General features: G+C 34.5%; 1 protein-coding gene and 1 pseudogene across 5 annotated transcripts; both read left to right on the forward strand.

The window, feature by feature from the left end:
• Nucleotides 1-432: 432 nt before the first annotated feature.
• LOC114185452 (putative CRM domain-containing protein At3g25440, chloroplastic) lies at nucleotides 433-8370 on the forward strand. Of its 4 annotated transcripts, none has more exons than XM_085673242.1 (9): nucleotides 433-705; nucleotides 804-999; nucleotides 2497-2603; nucleotides 3346-3817; nucleotides 4263-4664; nucleotides 6460-6597; nucleotides 6710-6801; nucleotides 7816-7951; nucleotides 8119-8370. In XM_085673242.1, exons 3-7 carry the CDS (start codon nucleotides 2536-2538, stop codon nucleotides 6761-6763), a joined length of 1134 nt encoding a protein of 377 aa, XP_085529368.1. In that variant the 5' UTR covers nucleotides 433-705; nucleotides 804-999; nucleotides 2497-2535; the 3' UTR covers nucleotides 6764-6801; nucleotides 7816-7951; nucleotides 8119-8370. The 4 variants fall into 4 exon arrangements, with proteins under 4 accessions (XP_085529368.1, XP_027928978.1, XP_085529370.1 ...); XM_028073177.2 differs by having other exon boundaries at nucleotides 8067-8265; XM_085673244.1 differs by lacking the exon at nucleotides 2497-2603 and having other exon boundaries at nucleotides 437-705.
• Nucleotides 7371-8370, forward strand: LOC114185961 (CASP-like protein 4D1 pseudogene; annotated as a pseudogene). Its single transcript, XR_014995420.1, has 3 exons — nucleotides 7371-7378; nucleotides 7816-7951; nucleotides 8067-8370. The product of XR_014995420.1 is annotated as a CASP-like protein 4D1 pseudogene (transcript).
• Nucleotides 8371-20482: the final 12112 nt, after the last annotated feature.

Below are 20482 nucleotides of genomic sequence, written 5' to 3' on the forward strand. Positions count from 1 at the left end.
ATAAAGCACTTGTAAATCAATAAAGATTTGGAAACTCCCTATAACCATCCGTAATTTTTCTAGGTTACACTTAAAATTCTAACAAATTTTCTCTGTTTTAATAAAATTAATATCAAAATAAATATTGGAAAAATAGACACCTGTCATAGCGCAAGTTCCTCTGCTCTTCTTTCACCTAGAGATGGCAAAATGGGCCAGGTCCGACGGGCCGGTCCGTCAGTCCGACTGAAAAAGTATGGGCTGGGCCAAGAATTTTAACTCGCCAATTCATGACAGCCCGGCCCGTCAAGCCCGTTGACCCGTCGGGCCAGCCCACGGGCCAAAACGGGCCAACCCGCAGGCCGTATAAGTTAATGAATAAAAAAAAAAAGACGTGCAGTGTACCAGCAGGAGGTGGGTGGAGTATTTAATTTTTTTGAAGTCTCTTCTCTACTCTGCCACTGCCAGACTTATTCCTTCATTCCTCTCACACTCTCTTCTCCTCCTCCTCCACCACCCGCGTTTTGGGAAACCAGAAGAGAGCACCCTCGTTTCTCCTCCACCCACGTCGCTGGCCAAGAAACACGAAGGCAGAGTGCAGGCCATTCACGGCGTCTCCTTTCTCCTCCACCGTGACATCCACCACGTCGCTGGCAGGGGCAGCAGCGCCACCATCGGACTGCGATTGACGAACGATTTCGACCGCCACGACCACCACGAACACAGGTTTGTTTGTAATTTGCGTTCTGGTTCCCTTTTCTTTCAATTTGTAACCTAAATTTATGATTTTCGTAACCCTAAAATTGGTTTCCTGTAATTGGAAGTTATGGTGTATGTGTGGTTGTTGTTCCTGTAACGGGCAGTACATCATAGAAGGCCTCTCCTCCGGCTTCATGTTCGTGCTCGGCGGCATCGGCATCATTCTCCTTGATCTCGCGCTCGATCGCAACCGCGCGAAGTCCGTCAAGGTCTCCTACGCCTCCGCCGGCGTCTCCTCCGTCGTCCTCGCCTACGTTATGAGTATGCTATTCATCCGCATTAAGATCCCCGCCTATCTCAGATGAACTCGTGCGCTTTAAGTCATTTGTAGTTTCACTTTTGATGAGGTTTCGTTTTCGCGGTTTCTAGGGTTGATGAAAGTACATTGGATATAGTAATTGGATCTGATTTGGTGTTATTTATATGGAATGTACTTTTTGGAGTAAATTTTTTGTGTCGCAGCTGAGTTTTCTTGTTTATTTGACGTGCTCTCTGAATGTGATTTGTGGTTGTAGTTCGGATCGTGATTAGTGTTAATTGTGGATTGCAGCATGTTTGTTAAGGGGGCAATCGTGTTTGGTGAACTGCCTCGTTCTTATACACTTAAACATCACTCAGTGTTTGGATGTTTTCTTCATTATTACTATGAGAGACTGTTAGGTTAGGAATTGCAGACAATTCTAGGAGAAGAAAACTTGACATTGAAAATGGAAGTAGCGATTCCATTATGGATTGGGTGATTGTGTTGTGTGTGTGAGCTTTATGTATACTTTTTCTTGTTTAGTTGTGGTTGTGGGATGATCTTGTTCTTCCTCTTGTTGGTATGGTATGTGTATCCCTCTGTTTTTTGTGTTTGTTTCCTCTGTTTTGTGATTGAGTGTCCTGCATTCCCTTCACCCCTTTCTCTGTAACACTATGCTACCGGGGTTTGATGATGGGGAGATTTCAGAAGATGGTCCTATTGATTTGGAGGGTTTAGATGCTTCTGCAGCACATGTTGCCAAACAAATTATACAACCTCTCATCCATAATTAATGCTTCTGTTTTTTTTTTTATGTAACTGTTTGCACTTTGGTAATGCTCCATGCCTAAAGTACTCTAATTCAGACTTGTTATTGATGTTGCAACAGTGTCTTGATGACTTGCAGAGAGCAAAATGTCATTTATATATATTGTAGGGTTGTTTGTTTTGTGATCAGTTATATTATATACTGCAGGGTTGTTTTTGTTGCAATAATTTTGTTGAAATCTGATTTTGGACTGAAAATGTAACATATGGAAAAAAGCCCGCGGGCCAGCCCGTCAGCCCGCCAGCCGCCAGCTTGCGGGCCGGGTTCAAAAGTGTAACCTGTTTCACCCTTGCGGGCCAGCCCGGCCCGGCCCGTATAAATCGGGCCAAAATCGGGCCGGGTCAAAACGGGCCGGGCTGGCCCGTTTTGACATCCCTACTTTCACCCTCGTCGCCGTTCTCCGCCTATTACCAGCTGACGCCGCCCTCTTCGCCGCCCCCTGCCTCCGCGACCTTTGGTCGCTCCTAATCGGCTTCTCCCTCAACGCCGACAACCTCCGCCGCCTCCTCCTCGGCGATAAGAGGCTTCATCCTCCGTCACATTGATCCAGCCAGCATCTCTATGCTAACTTAGAATCTGGAAAGGAAAATTGTGATATCTGTATTATTATTTGGTGTGTTTGCACAGTGATTCGGCTCTTATTTCTTCCTCGTAATAAGTTAGTATATGTGAATGCTTGTTTTTACAGGAAAATACATTCTATAGAGCTCTCACTTGTGAAGCTTTGATGACATTTTACTCAAAACTGATCTCTGAGCTTGGGCGTGGACCACTGGCAACAAACAAGCTTCCGAGGTCAACATCCTATGATCTGCTTTTGATTGATACCTCTGATTCATCCTCTGGCTTGTTGTTAATCACAATTGGGTTCCTTCTCATGGTTTCTTTTGTTAAGGACAAGAAGTTTCGTAGTAGACATGTTTTATCCTACTTGTCTCTGCATAATCTACTTTTTTTGTTCCTTCCGAAATTTCTTTGCTAAACCACCAATGCCTAAAATCTACCAATTCTGAATGTATGAATTAGAAAATAGTCGTAGCAGGAAGTGTCAACTTCTTCCACTCTAGTTTGTGAACACTTGCTTGTTTCAATTACTGACACAGTAGAAGTGATGTCACATTCCATTTACGTTGATAATCTGGACATCATTGATAGAAGTTCTCACTGAATATTATGCATGTTTGCAATCTGCTTCAAGTTATGGACCACAATGGATTGGGTTTTTTAAGTCCATGGGGAGTCTTTATCTTAGCTTATGTGTTTTTCTTTCCTATTTTTCCTTTTTCTTTGAACTTCTTTTTTGACCCCATCACCTATAGTATGCCCATCTCAACATTTTTTATTAGCATGCAATAACATCAAAATCAGAGATCTTCCATTGCCACATAACACAAAGCGTAGTAGTGTTTGTTTGACCATGCTTACACTGATTTTTGAACACACAATATTGTTGGATTAGAACAATCTTTGGGATAGTTCTTGCTCTTATTCTCGTGCTCCCGATTTTTTAATACCAAATTGTGTTCATACTTTGCAGAGATTGCTTATTCTGGTTATTCTGTCTAGTTGAACATGCTCCGAGTATTGTGTCATCCCCTACCAAGACTTCATATTCCAGGTCCTTTGGACCTTACAATCACAAGTGCATGCATCAAAGAACTTACAGAACACTGAGGAATGTTTCAGGAGATCCCTCCTTGTTTTGTCGGTCAGGTTTTCTTTTAATGCAGCAATCAAATATCTTTGGAAGACAAGGTATTCTGGGAAGCTGGCTTCCTGCCAGATACATAAGTAATGAATCAGTTGAGCTGAAGACTGACAATGATGTTGTGCGGTTCTCTCTGGACAAGTCCGATGATATTAATTCTACAGAAAAGAGCCAGAAGAACAAAAAAGTTAAAATGTCTAAAAAAGCTAAAGTGAACGAGCTTAGGTTCTATCGTTTGAAAGCTAAGAAAAAGATGAATTCCCCAAATCCAGAAGTTAGAATTAGATATAAGCTTGAAAAGGTTAGATTTTGTGTTGTAACTTTAAGTTTTAGTTTAAAGCTTTGTTCACTGCAACAAAATTGTCTCCATTGTTGATAATTTACTTTTATGATTTTATCCTTAATGTTTTTGGACATGCTCCAGTTTTCTAGCAGGTAACAATGGTATGAGCATCATTCTGGTATTTACTAAATTAATGTGCTTCTTTTCTTTGTTGTATGAGTGTTGAAATAACAAAAATGTTGCTGCTTATAGATTTGTTTATGAATTCCTCCATGAAATTGTATTTTGTATTTGAGAAAGTTTGTGAAGCTATATTTTTCATCAAGACATGATTACTTTGAATATGAAATAAAAGAGACATGATTTAGTGCCTCAGATAGGCTGGAAAGATGCTTTGTTCCTTTCATCCTTAATTTTTATTTTGTAATGTGGGAGTCTTTTGTTTTAACTTATAATTCTACAGGCCAAGCGGAAGGAAGCTTGGTTGATTGAGAAGCTGAGAAAATATGATGTACCAAAACCCCTTCCAGAAACATTTGATCCTGAAATATTAACTGAGGAGGAAAGACATTACCTGAAGCGCACAGGTGACAAAAAGAAACATTATGTTCCAGTCGGGAGACGGGGAGTATTTGGTGGGGTAGTTCTTAATATGCATCTTCACTGGAAAAATCATGAAACAGTGAAGGTTATCTGCAAGCCTTGCAGACCAGGGCAAGTGCATGAATATGCTGAAGAGCTTGCTCGACTGAGCAAAGGCATTGTGATTGACATCAAGCCAAATAATACCATCATTTTTTACCGTGGAAAGAACTACGCACAACCGGAAGTAATGTCTCCTCCAAATGCATTATCAAAAGCAAAGGTATTTTATGTTGCATTTGTTATTCATTGACTAAATGAGTTTGGTGATAAATATATTACGGTATTTTTGTTGAATTTATAGGGTGCTCAGATTATTATGACATTTGTATTAGGATGTGATAAGAGATACTAACCCAATAGTTCTATTTTACTGATACTAGAATCCTAAATTATATGAGAACAAAATCTTTCTGAAGATAAAAGATAATATCCCTGAGAATGGGACATTTCTAAAAAGAATAGATATCAGGGTCCCTAAAAATACGGTGACACAGACATACCCGAAATAAAATAAAATGAAATCTGTTAATTTGTTATACAGATGCCATTGTAAGTATCCCTTGTTGATCCCTTCTACTGGCAATTAGAAGTTTAGAAATAATCTCAACTTGAGGTTGGACTGTAGAGCATGAGTACAAGACTGTGTTATGTATGTTGCAATATTAGAGGGCTGAAATAGTACAAGAATCAAACCATTTGAAATAAAATAAATTCAAGTTATTATGGCAATTATCTTTTCTTGATGACCTTAAACTAGGGGATAAGAATGACTAGTTTCCTATGTAGTTTTTTAAATATAATTCAGTAATATTTTTAATTAATTGCAGTCAAGAGTAATGCTAGGGCCTTGCTCTCTCACATGCCTCATGTACTCTAGTGAATCGCAACTATAATGTTTGTTTTCTGTGCTGTGCTTTGACTGACAGGAAAAGTTAAAAATTCCAAAGTGCGGATTCATTGGGTTTTTATAGGGAAAACATTGTCTTGAGAAAACACTGGGTTGTATTAGCATAATGGTGTGTTTGGATGAGACAATTTAAGAGGGTAATTCATTTATTTGGAGAATTTGAATTTCTTCTAAGTAAAATGACTTGTTTGGATAAGGATATTAGAAAGAAATTGAAATTGAGTGATTTTAAGAAGGTATTTCAAATCACTAAAATAGTAGAATTTGAAATTCACTCAAAAAGGAAGGAAATTGAAATTCTACAATCTGTGAAATTCCTCATTGTTCAAGATTAGAGATTCAATTTGGCTCAGACGACCAAAATGACCTAGACAGGTCGGGCTAGCCCGATGACATACACAGGTCGGGCCGACTTGACGATCCAGACAGGCCTGACGAAAAGACAGGCTGAATGGACTGACGATCAAGGTGGGTCGGACAGGATTGACTACGAAAACAGGCTGACGACAAGCGGGCCAGATGACCCAAACGGACTCGATGACCAAGACGGGTCAACAGGCACGACAACCACGATGCAGATAGATCGGGCTGGGTTGACGACCTTAACGAGCCCAACTAGCCAGAAGATCCAGACCTCAACCGAAATTTGGAAAAATTGTTCGAGTCAGCACGGACCGAAATTTGGCCAAATGTGACCTAGTTGGCTCTAACCTAAATTTGACAAAATTGGACTGAGTTTACGCTAGTCAAAATTTGGCTGAATTTGGTCGAGTCGGCTCGATCGAAATTTGACCGAATTTAAATATTTTAAATTGACAATTATATTTGTTAAATTTAATTTCAAAATTTATATATTAAAGTAAATATTATTAAAATGAAATTTTATCTCATAAGAGAAATTCAATTATTTTATCCAAACAAGAAATTGAATTGTAAGGTATTTCAATTACTCTATCCAAACATATTATTTAAAAAATGAAGGGAATTCAATTGTTAGAATTTCAAATGTAATGCATTTCAATTTCTTAGAATTGTTGAAATGCTTTATCCAAACACAAGGTAAAGCTTATGGGCTTACGGTTTCTATTTTGTTGTGAAAAATTTCCAGGCCTTGGAGAAATATAGGTTTGGGCAATCCCTTGAGCATACTAGCCATTTCATTGAAAGGTTGGAGAAAGAGATTGAAGAGTATCATCAGCACCTTGTAAAGTTTGGGAAAGGGAAAGAGGATACCACCACTAAAGATGTTAGTTTTGGCATATTACTACAATAATGTTTTTTCCTATAAAGAAGAATGACTAAGCTATAAGTTCTTACCATTTTATAGAACACGTTGTAACATGTAGTTATTTTGTCAGGGATTGGAGAAGCGTGACTCTAATTTTGCTGGTCACCAAATGTCGCATAAATGAGGCTCAGACAACCTGATCTTGTTGGCTTTGGAGGAAATGTAAGATTTGTAACCTTCATTATTTTCAAGTGGTTTAAGGTCAGCATAACTTTTGCATGATATATGAAGTGTCCATATTAGGATTGAAATCCTGATGTCACAAAGGAAAAGGTTACTGGTTCCTCATAACAATACACGTTATTGTTTTAAATCAATGACAGTGTTATTAAGCATGTGATACCCTTAGTTTATTTTCTCATATTTCCTTCATCAGACTGACTAATATGGATCCTCTAATATGGATCCTCTGTTGATTTTTTTGACTGATTGTGCCTTAAAGTACACTGATTTTGATGTTTTAAATTATATTAAAAAGTTTTTTAATATTTGTTCACTAACATTGAACTATTTTAGAATTTTATTTTATTATGAAATTAGAACAGTAATAATAGTACTTATGTGACATTCTTCTGTATCCCATCCAGTCGTACTGTGGGAAGCCCATAATTTATTTGGACTCATGATGTTTCACTGATAATAAAGAGTATATATATGCAAATAAAATATATCAAAGTGTGTTATAAATATATATTCAAAAAATAATTATATGCACGAGGACAAAGACGACTATGAGAAGGTGCTCAAATTTGTACATGCAGGACCTGCTGGCCATTTATGAGCTTGTTTTAGATTTTTGAGTATTAATTTTATTGAATAAAAAGCTAAAATTGTAGTAAGAGTATTACATTATAGAAATAATTTAGTAATTACGCTCCCATCTCTAATAAATACAAATATTTCAGCGTTTCCCGTTGTATGTTTCATTCAAATGCAAAACAATACACTTTATAAAGAAAAAAAGAAAATTACAACCAAAATACTAAAATTTTAAATATTATCATAAAACCAACCGATGATAACACTGGGGAAAACTCAAGTTCAGTGATTTCTATACCTATAGGTAAGTATATTCATTGCATGATTTATATATATATATCAACCTTTCTCTTCATTGTAAAATTCACTAAGAAACGTAAAAGTGAAAAAAATAGTTACTCTTTTTTGTAAATGCAGATATATGATGTCGACTATAATCATTGGATTTGTGTATAATCTGCTGCAAATGGGGTTCTCAATCTTCACTGTGGTATCAGGGAATCGTGTGTTAAGTGGTGATGGTGGTTATCTGTTTGAATTTTTTGGTGATAAGGTACATATTTCATTTCATAACAAGTTTTATATATATATATATATATTCATCAATCTTTTCCTGTAAAATCTGATGTGATTTTAAACAAGTTTGCATTGTTAATTTGCATGAACAGATCATATCGTACTTTCTGATTTCTGGTTCATCTGCTGGATTTGGTTTGACAGTTGAGTTGCGAAGAGGTGCACCCTCCAACTCATTTACTGACAAGGCACACGCTTCAGCTAGTCTTCTTCTGATTGGATTTCTGTTCACTGCCATAGCTTCAACTTTCACTTCCTTTGCTTTGTCAAAGAAAACTAATAGTTAGTTAGCTTAATGCAGAAAAAAATAGTGATGTTCGTGGATTATAAATTTAAAATTCTTTCTTATTTCCATGGTTAATCTATGGTTCAATTTCTTTTGTTGGTGTCATTCAATTATGGATTTATTTGTACCTTGTCTATATCTTTTTGACTGTGTTTCTCTTTCTGAAGATATGAAACAACTGTGTTCTTTGAAATTAGAACATAGTGATTTTTTTTTTCTTTTTTTACTCTTTTGCTTTGCTTCTATACTCATCTACTCTCGTTATTAAGTTATTAAATCATGCTGACTTTAATATACCACCGTTTTAACTTTTGAAACCACACCACACTTTTATATTATTTTTCAAACAGACACATTTTAAATTAAAATCTTTGAAATTGTTATCTATCAATTGTAGGAAATTTGCTAAATGAGCCAAATTTTCTTTTTAAATTTATTAAAATTTATAAATTTAAAAAAAAAATATTGCTTATGGATTGTGGGAAAGCATGATTTTATAAGGAAGTAGTATCCAATGAATGATCTGATTTTTGTTTTCAATTGGGAATTGGGTTGAAGTTGTACTTTCAAATACAACTTTGTAATTAAGTTAAACAGGTCAATAATTAAGTTTTAAAAGCAAGTAGGCCCTGATTAGACCAATTCTCATCAAAAGCTCATGAAGAAAACTATGAATACAAGTCAAATGTAAGGTTGTTGAGACTTTTCTCTCATATTTATTATAATACTAATTGCCATTGTTGACTTATGCATCAGAGTTTTTTTAACAGGTACACCGATCAACGAGGAACTCCAAATGAGCAGCGAAAGAACTGCACAGACGAACAACGTGAGGAGTAAAAGATTGGACAAAAGTTTTTAAGTGGACGTTAGCCCTAAATACTCGAAACATTTTGGTGTCCATCGCGGGGTCGAACGATTGTTAAACATAAACTCGTTTGGTGACCACAAGAAACATGATGAGCAACATTGAAGTACGAGACACTTAAGATGATCAAACATATACCAGAGAGATGATAAGGTTGATGTAAAAGTGCATGGATGAGATGCAACAAAACTATGAGGCCCAAATTTGAATATTGAAGGAGGAGAATGCGACCATGAGGCAATAAAAGAGGGATAAGGGGGACCCAGTGCCATCGACCCCTACCATTCCTAACCCCCCATGACAAACTCGTGTGGAACTAATCAGAGGAGAAGAGTTGGCATGCCCTTCTCGAATGGGAAGGGTCAAAAGAACAAAGCGGGAGATCACACATACTATAGAAGACAACTCTGAAGTTAGTAAGGGAGACAATCCATCCAGAATGACATTTCACATTGAGGGAAAGTTCCTTTTCGTCCTAGCGATCCTTGAAACCTCGTTGCACGAGTTGTGGAAGATGTCTAGCTTTGAGAAGTACGATGGGACCACTAACCCCGACAATCACTTACGTACCCTTTTGAACCAGATGATGTTTCACGTAGTCAATGACCCTATTTGGTGTAGGGTATTCTCGTCCTCCCTAACGGGAGAAGCTTTAGAATGGTTCTCTGAATTCCACAAAATAACACCGATTGCTTTACAATGTTGAAAGCATGTTTCAACACTCAATTCACCACCCTCCGACCGATTATCCTGTCCCCAACGACGCTCGTCAACATTCAGTAAGGGAAGGATGAATCATTCAGAAGCTTCAATAGGATGTCAATAAAAATCAAGGATCTCAACAATGAGATAGCCAGACACCATTTCTTCACTAGGTTGCAATTAGGCATCTTTGCTGACAAGGTCAGTAGGAAGTCCCCTAAGACCATGTAGGGAATGAGAGAAAGGGATGCTCAGTTCATGCAAATGGAAGACGAGAAACTTTCGGCAACGAGCCCAAATAGAGGGTATAATGGCAAAGAAGACCACCTCTAGGCCCAGTGGTGAACCATCGACCGGGAAGACACCCGAGCGGCCTAAAGATCCCAAATTCACCAGTTACATCCCCTTAATGTTTTGAGGGCTAAGATTTTGCAGGAAGCGTTTAGCACTGACACCCTACCTCTTCCAAGGAAGAAGCCCCAACTCCTGACGTCGATGGTAGCAAACACTGCCTTTGTCACCATAACATCGACCATACTACAGAACAATGCCACATCCTGTTTGATAAGATAAAAGAACTCATTAAGGTTGGCCAATTGAAACATTATATAGGCAAGGAGCAAATTAAATGTAACCCACCCAGAAGGAGAAGTTTTTTTTGTTCTTCTCGACGCTCTTATAATTCCGAGATAGTTGTTGACAAATCGAGCAAAAGAGAGAATCGTTAAAGCCAAGAAGCCAAAGCTGGAGCAAGGAGCAGAAGAATGAGCGTAGGCTTGGAGAGGAGCGGAAGAAGGCGGCGAAAGATGAGGTTAAGAAAGACTTAGGGGTAGACTTCGTTCAAGAAATCAAGGTTTAATTATGCCTTTAGTCCGCATTTTCGTAACAAAATATCGATTTGGTCTCTCTATTTTTTTTATCTTAATTTGGTCATTGTTTTAGGAAATTTAATGCAATCAAGTTATTTTCGTCAGTGGTACAATAACAACATTAAAGGGGTGTCACGTGTCAGTTCCTGAATTTTTTTAATTTTTAATTTTTTAATTTAAAAAATAATAATAATTGGCACGTGTCAAGCTGACATCGTGTCATGTGGCAGTGATAGGGTGATGGGGGCAGTGACAATGCCACGTGTCAATATTATGCTTTGTGTCATTTCCTCATTCTCGAGTTGGTCCCTATATTTTAATTTTTGTAAAAATTGTGCAATTTTATCCCTCTCCAAATTGAAAAAAACATTATATATATGATATACAAATATTTTTATTAAATTTGATATTTTTATTCAAATTGATATTTTTATTATATATTTTTAACATAACTAAGTTTATGTAAATTTGTGTTTCACATTCAACTTCACTTAAATTTTTTTTCAAATTTTAAAGTTATCTTTTTTTGATTGTTACATGAACTAGTTAAAATCATTTTTAAAAGTTATATAATTGTTATTTTTACACCAACTCAAACATTTGTATAGAAATTATTGAACTTTACACATTTTAAAAATATACAACTATTTGAAATATAAATTCAAATAAAAAATATTAAAGTATGATGTAATAAAATATGAATATAATTTATGATTTTTTTTCTATTAGTATTATTTTCTATTAACAACTTTAAAACAATTTTAAATAAAGTTCAATGTAAAATATAAATTTAAATAAACTTAATTTTATTAAAAATATTTACTTGAAATATCAATTTTGATAGAAATATTTGGGTACATTTATATAGAAATTAAATTTGGTTTCAATTTGGAGAGGGACAAAATTGCTCCATTTTTACAAAATTTGGGACTAAATTGAAACAAAAATTAAAATACAATGACCAAATTCAGAATGTGGAAATGACACCTAGCATAATACTGACACGTGGCATTGTTACTACCATGTAGTCATTGCCACGTGGCACGACGTCGACTTGACACGTGGCAATTTTAAAAAAAATAAAAATTCAAAAAATCCAGGAATTGACACGTGGCACCCCATTTAACGTTATTACTACAGCATTAACGGAAATGACTTGATTGCATCAAATTTTCCAAAATAGGGACCAAATTGAGATAAAAACAAATAGAGGGATCAAATCGATATTTTGCTACGAACATGGAGACCAAAGGCATAATTAAACCAGAAATCAAGTACACCAAACAGTGGAGGATGTGCACAGACTTTACTGACCTTAACATGGCGTGTCTGAAGAACGCTTATCCATTGTCGATTATCGATCAATAGGTGGACAGAGCATCGAAGCACCACGTGTTGAGCTTTCTGGATGATTACGCAGGGTACAACTAGATACCCATGTACGAGCCTGGTCAAAGCAAAATCTCTTTCATCACTTAATGAGCCAACTATTGTTACGAAGTTATGTCGTATGGATTAAAGAACGCCAAAGCCACGCATCAGCGCCTCAGGGACAAGATCTTTCGTCACCAGATCGATCGAAGCCTGCAGGTGTATGTCGACGACATGGTGGTAAAGTCTCAGACGGTCGACGATCATGTTGAAGACTTGGGCGAGATTTTCCATCAAATCCATAAATATAACATGCACGACCAAATGTGTCTTCGAACTTGGGACGATAAAGTTTTTAGGCTTCATGCTCACCGAAATTGAAGCCAACCTTGACAAATACACAACAGTCCTACCTATGAGGAGCCCTCAAAACCTCAAAGAAATACAGAGGTTGGTGGCACGATTTACGTCCTTAGCGAGATTTGTATCGCAACTAATCGAAAGGATTACGTCGATCCTCAAAACAATGAAGAAGTAGACATTGGACAAGTGGGACGAGTAGTGAAAAGCCACCTTTCAAGATATCAAAGAGATGCTTGCGAGTCTCCAATCATGTGTTGACCGTCCACCGAGTGTTCCTTTCAACTGTATCTATCGGATTGATCACCAAAAGTCATCCGTTTGGAAGTCGACTTTCATAAACCAAGTAAATAATACACTACAAGTGGACTTTCGTACCGGAGGAAAATCAAATAAAAAATCTCACCGGAAGTTAACTGCCATAAATTTACTAAATGACGTGACTTTTGTAAGTTTACTAAATGAAACGATTTTCAGTGAATTAAATTTGGGACATGACAAGTGAATTGAATTTGGGACATGACACCTTACTATAAGTAAGTTTACTCAAAGACGAAAACTTTAAAATTTAATAATTTCAAAATTGAATGACTTGTGAATTATATAATTTGTTGTGATAAAAATATATTATTTTAGAAATAAATTTTTATATTACATTGTATTCCAAAGTTTTTTTATTTAACAATTAATATATTAAATAATATATGTGAATGTGGTACATTTCCCGTGTCAACTCAGTGAAGTACGTGTTGCTAGAAAATATTTTTTTATTAAGTATTCAAAGAAGAAAAGTAGAATAATTTAGTTTGCCTATTAAAATAAATATGTGCATATGTTAACAAAATTCAATTTAACTCATAATAAAATTTAATTTAATTTATAAAGTAAAACTAAATAATCTTTTTCTTTATAGTTTATTTCTCTGTAAATAAAATTCAATTTAACTCATAATAAAGATTAATTTAATTTATTCAACAATAAAATAAATAGAATTCAATTTAAGAAAATAAAATTAAAACAATAAAAAAATAAAAATATTCATTCAAAAATAAAATAAATATATAACATAAGTAAATAAATAAAATAAAACATAAATAATAACCCATAAAAAATACCAATTAAAACAAAAACAAAAAAAAAGTTAAACAATAAAATATTCATGCAAAAAATAAATAAAGATAAAACATAAATAAACAAAATTATAAATTATAAATAAATACTAAAACGTAAGAAATACCAATTAAAACAAAAAAAAAAGATAGCTTTTACATTTACGAGAGAAAACTAAATTTTATACAAATGGAAGTCATTTGTAATTGTTCCTATTTACTTCCGGAAGAGAATCAACACACTTCCAGAGCAGCTAAATCACCGGAAGTTGATACTCAAATTACTTTATTTTCGAAAGTACACTTTATGAGGTCAAAATCACTTGTCCACTCCATATCGAAAGCTATTATTCTACTTCAAAAATGTAATTGAACTAGAATTTTGACCCGTGCAACGCACGGGCTATTTTGTAGATGAATGAATTTTATTTTTTTAGTAAATAAAAAAAATTAAGAAGTTAAAAATAGATATTAATAATAATGATAAATATGATTTAATATAGGAGATATCAATTTTATCATATTTATAAATAAATGCAACATTTATGAAGATCATGACAATATTAATATTTTAGTAATTATTATTTTGTCTAATATAAAGTTTTAACTTTCTGAATATTTATATGTGTACCTGTTATGAATATTTATACAAAACTTCTGATTGATTTCATGGTTCAGAAGACCATTATAATCTACAATTTAAAATTGGATTAAAACAATAAAAGAATGCAATACAGTAATTGACAAATAATCAAAGTAGTATAAGATTAATTTGTATACTTTTTATCAAAGATTTTTAAATATTTATTTGTAAACCACATTTGTAGTTGTAGTGATTAGTTATATTTTCATCTTCATCTATAATTAGTATTTTCAATCCAATCTTCTTTTCTATTTCACTTTAGAAACTGTTACATATAGTTGTCCATGAGTGAATATGGTGTGAGGAAGATAAAGTCCAACTTTAGAGAGAGTTTGTCCTTGTCTTTTGTTATATGTGTTCTAAGTCACACAACTACTTTTCACCTAATTAAATTGAATATTAATATAATTAAAATTCATTTCTTAATAAAAAATTGATATAATTAAAATACAGTTGCAATCCATCACAAAAATTTTCAATTAAAAAAAATTAATACGGTTATAATCTCTCCATTTTGCAACCACAATAATTTTGTATAGAACCAAAATATAATAACGTTTAGTATTTAATAATTATAATGTTAGTATTTATTATTTTTCGAATTTATTAATTATAACCTTACTATTTATTATTTTTTTATGAAGAAATTTATATTTGTAAGCTCTTTTTTTTTTAGTGTATAAAGTCTTTGGGCCTGGCCTTTTCGGAGGCCCAAGGCCAGCCCTTCAGTAGGACCCTATACCCTACATTGTCCCCTCATTTTGGCTCTTGTCACTTTTCAGAAGGCTCCCCCTCCCTTAAACGCTCTGAACTCTAAGAAAAGCAGGAGCTCTGCTAGGGCACGTACCATCTTCCATCTCCAAGCTAGCCTAACCCATCCGGTACTCTTGGTAAGTCGAACTCTAGAGCTTTAGTTTAATTCCTCCCTTTTTCTTCGCTGTTGAGCGCTTTGGGTATATTAGGGTTCGACCTCCTAACCCTGTGTTGGTTTGGATCTTCATGTTTCAGCTATACTCCTGTTCTTGTAGCTGCTATACCCCATAGCTAGGGTTGGTTGCTTTTAGTACTCCAAAACAAAGGTAAGGGAAGCTAGATTCTTTGGTCTTAAATATTTCTTGGCTGTTTTTGGTCGTTTTATGTTCATATGCGTGCATAGTGTGCTTTTATCGAATGAAATGGGGTTGCATGTGTGTTTGGGAGTGGATCTGGGCGGTTTCCGCCACTGCATGTGGGTTGACAGTGGTGAGCTCTGCTATTCTCGCCCAAGCGAGCTCGCCTCGCCTAGGCGAGAGTATCAGGATGCTCACCCTGGTTCTGCCTCGAGCACTCGCCCAGGCGAGGGGCTGCATTTTTGGGCGACAGGTCAGCTCGCTCAGGCGAGACAGCGTCGCCTGAGCGAGAAATCGTGAAACCTTCCAGGACCCAACGTGGTAGGCTCGCCTAAGCGAGAGCCAGTCGCCTGAGCGAGACAACTTCTCTCGCCTGGGCGACGTCTCCTAGCTTGAGCGAGGCTACTGCAGCGGGTGGTTCCAACTCTGTTTTCCTCCTTGTTTGATGGGTGAATGGTGTGATTTATTTATTTATCCCCTTTCTTTCAAAACCCAAAGCATGTGAATATATATATATGGTTGCTTGAATCTTATTCACAAAAAGTTGGTATGTTGGCGTGAATAACACATGGATTTTGTTTGGTTGGTTGGTTGAGAATTTGCATGAGAATTGGATGTTTCAAGATAAAGGTGGTGGATATGGTATGAAACATGATTTTGGTGAAATAGGCGTAATTCCATGAGTCCCGTGGGGAGACTCCATGGTGGCGTGTAGTGTATATGTTAAGATAAGGATTCAAGTAAGGATCGCATCCCGAAACTCTAAAGGGTCAGTGAGTCTCAGGTAGAGAAATCTGACCCAAGTGGTGAGAGTAGCGGGAGGCCCTAGTCTCTGGCAGGATAATGGCCTTAGACGCTTAAAGGCTAACCTTGTGTGTGGTAGGGTGAAACCCATTGGCAATGGCTCTGCAGAGCAGTAGAGGCCACCACAAGTGCAAGCGTCCGGTGAATCCGATCTTAATATATGTATCCGGATAATCGAGTCATAGTGTTTGCTTGCTTGTCATAACATGAATTATGTGCCTCTGTGTTGTATGTCTGGGAATGTTTACGCACTTATTCCTTTATACCATGATAAGTCTTATATTGCACTAGCTTACCCTTGCATTTTGTGTTGTTTCTGTTATGTTTTCTCTCTTGCGATGATCACCTTTTGGTGGGAGCAGATGAGAGGGAGGTTCGTGATGGATCCGGGAGACGCAGCGGTGCGGCCTAGACTTCCCTGTTTGGATGTCTTAGGAATAGTTTCAGGGCCATGAGGCCTTTTGTATCAGTTGCCTTGGTGGCAACTCTTTTGCAAAACTGTTGCACCCTTTTTAAATTTCCTTTTGCTTAGGACTATGTGGTATGCCTAAGTTTCTTTTAAGTAACTCCGGATGACTGTAATAGTTACCCTTCTTACGTTTCATGTTTATTCGATTGGCTCTCGTTATCAAAATTTTATGACGCTTTATTTGGTAGAATAATTCTATTAAAATGGGAGGTCACAATGTTAATGTTACTCGTGAAGCCAATAAAAAATTGTTTCTTTTGATTTATTTTTTCTCTTTTCATTTTATTTTAATTCTTTTCATATTTTTATATTTTTACATTAATTATTTTCATACACTATATATTAATACTATTCGTGAAGATCGATAAGAAATTGCTTCTTTTAATTTATTTTTTCTTTTTTGTTTTATTTTAATTCTTTTCATATTTTCATACTTATTATTAAACAAAAGAAGATATAAATAAATTCAAAATTATATATTAATATTTTGTGTTTGAAACAAAATATTATATTTTAAAAGTACACAACATAAAACAAAGTACTAACAAATTAAATTAAATTTTAATGAGAGAGTTTAAATACCTTCTTTTTCACCAAAATTACTCTTAAAATAAAATTATTAATCTACAAACTTGGAAGAAACTACAACTATAAAAGAAAAAACTAAAATTTATCATATCATGAAAACATAAGGATATGAGGTTGTCATCCCTCTGAATGCTCACACACTCACTACTAATGTCTTAGACAATTACCCTTTATCATGCATTTAGATTAACTTGATCAGTTTATTGTTTTCTATTATTTGTTTCTACATAGTATTCAATAGGGAGTGTTTTCTTTTAAAATTTTCTTTGGTGTATTCCTTTTTTTGTATCTTGTCGTATTAAACTAAATTGCAATATTTGTGTGATTATTTAATTTATTCCCTTGAAAAGGGAAAACGGTTTTTTGCATTCCAACCTTTGAGTTCTGTAAGAATGCTAAAAGATATAAAAATCAGTACAACAATGGAAACCTTTCATAAAAAAATGCTACACATAATCAAATTCTGCTCACATATTAGAAGTCAAAGTTGACACTCGAAAATTACCTTACTACTAAAAATTCAGGGGCATGTTAAACATTTTGTTTATAACATCCATGACTTCCTTTGTGAGAAGAGTTGTTTCAACCAAATTAAATTTCTTAGACTTTTTAAACAATCTTGTGGTGACGAAACTTGTTGTTCCAGTTGGTCATAGTTAGCAAGGATTGAAAACCCACCAAAGTCATTTCCTTTATTATTTTGGGATGCTTTTATTTGGTGCTTCCTTTTCTCCTAACAAAATCTATTGGCTTCCCAAACATGTTATTTAGATCACCAATAGCTACCTTCAAGGTGATGGTGGGGTTATACTAAACCGTAGTGGCAAACATTTTTCACCTCTGCGTTCATCCAAATGGTGGAACCTACCAGGAAATCTCTGACACTCATCCTTCTTATCAAGTTTTTATCATTAGCTACAACTTTGGCCAGATAACTCTGAATTTCGTTTTGCTTCCTGATGTTGCAGGAGATCCTTCTAAATTGCTAACTAAATGCCAATATTATCATTTTAACTTCTTATTATATTTATATAAATATAAATATATATAGTATGAAAAATATTTATACTTATATATAACTAAATATATATATATATATATATATATATATATATATATATATATATATTATTTTGAATATTTAAAAATAATGAAAGTTATAAAACAGGAGATAAAATAAGTGAACACATGTCAAAAAAAGACATTGCCACATGTTATGTTATTATTCAACCATATGTCATAATGTGAAGTGTTTAAAAATTTTCTCTTTTGGTTAGTTTTTTGAATTATTTTTTGTTAGATATTTAAAAATTGTGTACTTTGTGCTCCCTTCAAATATTATATATATATATATATATATATATATATATATATATATATGAACATAAGAGAAAGATAAATGATCATAATAATAAATTTTGTAGATCAAAATCAAAATAATGATATAATATTACTTCAGTTAGGACCTAACAGCGTTGTAGTAATAATATAAATGATAGCTTATGATCTTGAACAATTAATGGTATATATTTGACATTTATTGTACAATGTAGTTAGTGTTGTAAAATCTGAAGAAGTGAATGTATTTTCTAAATTATTGATCACATTTGAAACGGTAATAACTAACCCATAACGACACCTACATACAAAAGATAGGAACAATGGCTAGTGTAGATTGATATAACTCAAAAACTTTATCAACATGGTTGCCTATTCCACTAACAAAATGGTGGTGACTACCACAAATTGGAGACTCATTAAAGGTGAACCTTCCAACATTTGCATTATTTCTGTCAGCATCAGAACCTGAGAGTTCGTTTTCTGTTATTTCAATCAGAGTATCAGATATCCTTCCAGCTTAAACATAGTTCTCAAAAATCCAATATACCATGCAATTGGGAATGTTATGATGACCATTCTCTAATTATTCCACCAAATTTTAATGGACAATGTGTACATTGTAAATAACCAAATGAGCATTTGGAATTCACAAACCTGGTCCGTGGAATAAAACAATGAGTGCATATGAGTAAGTGACTATGTGAATCATTTATAGAGTGAACGGTATAACTTTGTCAATGAAATTGTATCTATGATCTAACTTTTGGAAAGATGCTGCTATTGATATTATATATATACTGGTAGGATTGCAAAACAAACTTCAAATAAGATAAAAAAATGTATCATATAATCTTATATAATAATGTAGTATTTATAGTATTATATTTTAAGCAAATGATCCATAGAAAATATACCATCTTTATGTTTTCAGTGTAAGAGAATTGATTAATCAATAATTGAAAAGAAGAGAGAAGGAAGAAAGTGCAAACCTTATGGAAACCAAAGGGAACAAAATGTGAATCGAGAAAGTCTTAAACCACCCAGAAAAAGGTTTCTATTAAATACTTCAATATGCTTTTAGTACTTGTGGAATTTGTTGCTTCAACACCAACCTTACTCACGTGGAAGATAAATGTTAAAACATTTCTTTGCAGACAATCTTCCATTTAGATTACAACATGTTAGAAACTCAGTTAAATTCTACCTCTTGGTTCATTTTTTTTAATCTGCATCTAACATCAAGCCAATAATACATTAAAACCAGTGAATTAAAGGGAAAACACCAAAATAAAGGAGAAAAAAAAAGAATTACTAAAAAAGTAAATTGGTTTTACTCATTTCATTGTTCTCTCATCCACACACAACGTGGAGATGACCCTTTTCTTCTTAGAGCCTCCCTCTTCTCAGGCACCATCATCCCATCTTTGTAGAGTTTAAACACATCTTCAAAGCTACCAAACTCATCAGGGGCACCATCAAATAACAACTCATGTTTCATAACTTGAAATATGGACTTCAATGCGCTAGCAAGAAGGTCTTACAATTTCAAGTGCTCAAATCTTTCAACCCTTGAAACATTAAAGTAATCCCTTTGAAACATTAAAATAATCCATTTCTCCCAATACAGTTTTGATAAGTTAATATATCATAAGCTAATCCTAACAACATATTACATATAAAATAAACCCTTAACACATGAAAAAAATGAAAAACCAAAAGATGACAATGCTCGCATTTCATAGTTCACCTTAACACACTCACTGTTAATACAAAAAGATCTAGGATGTCCTATATTTAGGTTAATGCCTTCGTAAAAAAAAGATACGAAATTCTTATTTTATTTACCCAAAAATGAGAAATTAAGCACAATAAAATCACGTCAAATAAAAGCATGAACATAACACCAAAATTGCAAAAGAAATGAAGTTGGCATTTCTAATAACAAAAGCATAAATATAAAATGAATAATGCATTTATTATTGTGGAAAA

This window comes from Vigna unguiculata, chromosome 5 (genome assembly GCF_037176805.1).
Source record: "Vigna unguiculata cultivar grain cowpea cultivar isolate G323 ecotype 2 chromosome 5, ASM3717680v1, whole genome shotgun sequence".
Lineage (NCBI taxonomy): Eukaryota > Viridiplantae > Streptophyta > Magnoliopsida > Fabales > Fabaceae > Vigna > Vigna unguiculata.

Bases quoted from the DNA above. Each gene is read 5' to 3' on its own strand.
- LOC114185452 (XM_085673242.1), top strand. From the start codon at position 2,536: ATGACATTTTACTCAAAACTGATCTCTGAGCTTGGGCGTGGACCACTG. The intron at 3,818-4,262 runs GTTAGATTTTGT...ATAATTCTACAG, and splicing joins TTAGATATAAGCTTGAAAAG to GCCAAGCGGAAGGAAGCTTG. The intron at 4,665-6,459 runs GTATTTTATGTT...AAAAATTTCCAG, and splicing joins ATGCATTATCAAAAGCAAAG to GCCTTGGAGAAATATAGGTT.